The 4,961-nt window shown below is 40.4% G+C and overlaps 1 protein-coding gene across 1 annotated transcript; it reads left to right on the plus strand.

Annotated features, from left to right (window-relative positions):
* The first annotated feature begins 280 nt into the window (after positions 1 to 280).
* Positions 281 to 2,953, plus strand: arf6b (ADP-ribosylation factor 6b). The gene is made up of 2 exons (XM_052154196.1): positions 281 to 362; positions 545 to 2,953. The coding sequence occupies exon 2, from the start codon at positions 1,152 to 1,154 to the stop codon at positions 1,677 to 1,679; it is 528 nt and encodes a 175-aa protein (XP_052010156.1). The 5' UTR covers positions 281 to 362; positions 545 to 1,151; the 3' UTR covers positions 1,680 to 2,953.
* The last annotated feature ends 2,008 nt before the right edge of the window (positions 2,954 to 4,961 follow it).

The following is a 4,961-nucleotide window of genomic DNA, read 5'->3' on the forward strand; positions in this document are numbered from 1 at the left end:
ATTATTATGTTATGGAGTAGATATTACTATAGTAAAGTTGATGGAAATTGTATCTCTAATTCCATTTCCTATAATTTTCCCCATTTCTGTTATATTCATATCAGAATGTATCACATTTTTGTGCATAACGTTTCTACAGCAGATTTTTCTACATACATCTGTTGTACAAATAAGTTTCTCAAACGCAAACACAGTTTTGACGTTTGCAAAGACCTTTATTATGACAGTTTAGCCGACGCAGCCATTTCCGCTCGCTCGCGTTGACGTAGCCAGATTCACACTGCATTCGGCGGTTGTAAGTCGGCTGATTGTTGGAGTGGGCACCGGGGTCGAGACCGCGAGAGAATGGTCGGCCTCCGCAGGTAACCGAAACATACTTAAAATGAATGAGAACACGTTTTGAATAAGTATATTTCGCATATCCTATCAACAGTATGTGTAAAAGCTGATTAGTGACTATTTTCTATGGGTTGTTTGGTCAGCTAAGCTAGCAGGCTAAGTCGCTCTTTTCTGGCACTCCCTCTGAGTATCTCTTGTTTCTCAGGGGCACGTGAGACACAATCCGACATCGGGACGGTTGAAATCGATGCAGCTCCGCTTCAGACGGCCCAGATGAAAGACCCACCTGCCGGCTAAAATAACGCTACACTGTCGAGCCCCTGAACGCCCTCGGCTGTTATCCGGTTACATTTTTGGAGGAAGGAAGCGGAAAAGCCCTCAAGACGGACATTCATACGCCAAGAGGAAGTCTCGAAAGACCGCAGGCTCTTGACACCCACAAGGCAACAGCTCTGAAATACGCTATTTTCTTCTTATTTTTCTGGATTATTATCCAGTTGTGGTGCTTTTCAAACAGGGATCACCCCACAACTGGAGAAACTGCTCGAGCTGTTGACCTTCCATAAGTGTTCAGTACTGTCACATAATCAGTGGTTCAGTAGCCCAAATCGGTTCACCGTTATTGTATGTTCAAATTGACATTTTACACACATACACACTCTGTGATCTTGTTTACTTCCAAATTTGACATTCCTCCAAGGTAATATTAAAAGAACAGCCCACATAGTTCTGTTGTAAGTCAACTGTCTTGATTGACTCGTATCATATTTGTAATTTTGGAGGGAAGTAACCATTTATGAACATTTTACAAGATGGGGAAGATGCTATCAAAGATATTTGGTAACAAAGAGATGAGAATACTGATGCTCGGACTCGATGCTGCAGGGAAGACCACCATCCTTTATAAACTGAAACTGGGCCAGTCTGTGACCACGATACCCACTGTCGGGTTCAACGTGGAGACGGTCACCTATAAAAACGTCAAGTTCAACGTTTGGGACGTTGGCGGCCAGGACAAGATCCGTCCCCTCTGGCGACATTACTACACAGGCACACAAGGGTTAATTTTCGTAGTGGATTGTGCGGATCGAGATCGCATCGACGAGGCCAGACAAGAACTCCACCGCATCATCAACGACCGCGAGATGCGGGATGCCATCATTTTGATTTTCGCCAATAAGCAAGATCTACCGGATGCCATGAAGCCGCACGAGATCCAGGAGAAGCTGGGACTGACCCGCATCAGGGATAGGAATTGGTACGTGCAGCCCTCATGCGCGACCACCGGCGATGGACTGTACGAGGGCTTAACTTGGTTAACGTCTAACTACAAGTCTTAATGACAGCGATTGGCACTGACTGTTTAGGACAAATAAACTCAGTATGGGGCAAATCAGATGTCTCCCAACAAATATTCGTCATATTTTGACTTATAGTTAACATTTATTTTTGTTTTGGTTTGAAATGACCCTTAAAAATGTATCTCTTTGAAACGTAATGGGGTTGGCTTGCTTTTAATTTTCTGTGAATTGTGGCAAACACTTGTCACACCTTGGACTATGGCTTAACATGACAAAGCATTCCTAAATGAAGATTCTCTATATATTTTTTTCCTCGAAAGTGTAGGTTTTCTATCTTTGTTGTTTTCAGTTCTTTTGAGAGTTTGGGGTTTTGTCTCCAACAAATGGTCCATCAGTGTGTTAAAGACATTTTATACCAAGATGTGTCAAAAAAGCTGTCCAGGCATATACTGTAGCAAAGCACAGATTTGCTGAGGAGGTTGCAGCATACTAACTGTAGGTAGCAATGTGGTGTAAAACCATACCATAATTATGATATCACTCACATACAATGATAATCAACCTGTAAATGAGTCCATGAACCATTTTATGCAAACAAAATCTTTGGCTATAATTCTGAATGAAAGAATTGCCATAGATATAAACTTAATAGCTTAATCAAACTGAGTGATGTCTTGTGCTCTCAAAAGGTTGCCGAAAGGTTTGTATCTGCATTGCAGTGTAGCTCAAAACAAGTGAAAATTAAACAAGATTTGATTTACAAGTCGAAAGGGATGCCTTTTGTAGCCCCTTTACCATATAGGCTAAACGCATTGACCAGATTGTTTTTCACTTAGTCATATGTCTCTAAAATGTGGTATTGTTACATTCTTACGTTTCAAGTGTAGTGCCTGTGGTAGAGTGGACTGAATTTTTGAGAGAAATACTTCATTCTGTTAATTTCCCCTCTTTGTTTTACTCATTTCGAGAAATGTGTACAGAAACACCCATGTAATTACTTCTTCAAATTAAACTTAGTCATTTTAAAAGCTTAAGTACATTCTTATTCTGACCAGTTTGATGCTGTTTTTCAAGAATTTATGTAAGGGGAGTTTCCACTGTCATTTATGAAGCCAAATCAAAGTCGGATGACAGTAAGGACATTCATCTCGCTTTTTACATATTGTTCTGGGTAGTGCACATGACAAGTATTTTATCTCACTTTTAGTGAGTAGTTGCATTGTGGTCCATGTGTATTTGCACCACATGAACTCTGGACTCCATGGTAGATACATTGGTAAGAATGTGTGTTGGGTTTAATGTTTGACCTCTTCATTTGTTTGCACACTGGACATCTTTCTAAAGGGGACATGTTAAACATCAGACTTTTTTGTGAGCCTGTTTATTTGGTGAGTGAGTCATTGCATTCATTTGCACAGGAACAAAGAGTACAGTAATTTACAGATCCTCTCAAGGTGTAAGTTCTAATCTCAAATAATGTACATTCATGTTAACCTCCCAAAATAAGCTCCATCAGCACTCTGGTATTTTGAAGTGGTATGTTGGAAACAGGTCTGTTCCATACACACACGTACACCCCCCCCAGCAAATTTTGCTTTAAAAACAGGATGTCTCCCGCTTGCTCTGTAAAGGCTGCACAGCTGCTGAACTGTTGCACACAGAGAAGAGTAATGGGCGGCCGGCGCTGGACGGCACAAATGCTGCTCTTGCTGACACAGCTGTTAATAACAAGTGCTGTGCTCGTCGTTGATTTGGTGCTTTTAGCGCCGCGCCATCTTGTATGATTGTTAAACCAGTAGGCCTCTTTTCTTCTCCCACACTTGGTAAGACTATTCAAATCAGTCCAAGCCACAAAGGCCACATAAGCCGCTCACATTGCCGGAAATGAGCTGACTGCTGACATATTCATAGTTGTTATGACAGTTTGTATTTGAGCAGCAGAATTGTTTCAATTTTACTGACATTATAGTGCACTTGATTTTAAACTGAGGGAAAACTGAGTTTAGAAGTGAGACTACAGGTTTCCCATGGTCATGGAAAACCTGAACATTTTAAATAGTGTTTTCCTGACCTGGAAAAGTCATGGAACTGGAAATTAATCAAATATTTAAGGTCATGGAAAAATAATGGGATTTTTTTTTATAGTGAATCTAAATTTTTGTGCTTTGCTTTGCTCTAAAATATTCTATTGGCTAGATCAGTGTTTTCCAGCCTTTTTTCAGTCATGACACCCTTTGAGAATTTACTAAATCTTTTGGGTTTTAGAAATGTTTGAAGGATTGTTCACACGGCACTAATGATCTCACCAGATGGCACCCCAGGGTGCCACAGCGACACGGTTGGGGAAACGCTGGGCTGGATATTGCTCTTGCTCACAAACCACAGTTTTAGCTTTTAACAGATTTACAAAATTATCAGTCTAAATCATAAAATAAATTTTGATGGAGGTCAATCCGCTAATGAGTGGTGGTGGCGTAGTGGCTAAAGCACAGGGCTGCTAATCAGATGGTCGGTGGTTCTAACCCCATGGCCACCACCATTGTGTTCTTGAGCAAGGCACTTAACTCCAGGTTGTTCCGGGGGGATTGTCCCTGTAATAATTGCACTGTAAGTCGCTTTGGATAAAAGCGTCTGCCAAATGCATAAATGTAAATGTAATGAAATATTTATGGATACTTTATCTATCACAAATGACAGGAAAAGTCATGCAAATCGGTCTAAAAGAGTTGAAGACTGAATTTAACAGCCATATCTGGGTCGCATATGAATATAAATTAATCATTGAATTATTGTGAGGTGAAATATAATATGACCCAGACATTTCTTGAAAGTCGCAAAAAAGGGCGCAAGTTTTTATGCTTTTTTTCTGTGTTAATAATTCCTAAGGGATGAACGTTGCTGCTACTGTTGTGATTCAACTTGTTGAGGCCTGTGAGTAAGCCATAATACAGACATTTGCATGTTTGTTACATTTCCAAGGTCAGAACTGTTTGAATTAGATATCAGGTGACAGTCACACAAACTTTATTCTCATGGCTGCAACTTGTTTTATAATCTTCACAAGTTCCTTAGTATTTAGGGTGCTGCATATGGATTTATTAATAACTTTGGAGGTCAGAAGTGCAAATGATCTCATTCTTTCACTGGTTTTCCAACTCACATGATGTTTCAGCAAAAGCCTTGTGCAGACACTCTTGGAACACTAAAACAAAGGCACAATAGGACATAAGGCGTGTTTTGCTGGAATATGCCCCTGTTGTAAGTGCTTAGTAGTGTGTATATAGAGGAAAACAGGTGCTGTTTGTGCTTGATCAGCGTGGT

Source organism: Xyrauchen texanus, chromosome 22, assembly GCF_025860055.1.
Source record: "Xyrauchen texanus isolate HMW12.3.18 chromosome 22, RBS_HiC_50CHRs, whole genome shotgun sequence".
NCBI lineage: Eukaryota > Metazoa > Chordata > Actinopteri > Cypriniformes > Catostomidae > Xyrauchen > Xyrauchen texanus.

Bases quoted from the DNA above. Each gene is read 5' to 3' on its own strand.
- arf6b (XM_052154196.1), top strand. From the start codon at position 1,152: ATGGGGAAGATGCTATCAAAGATATTTGGTAACAAAGAGATGAGAATA.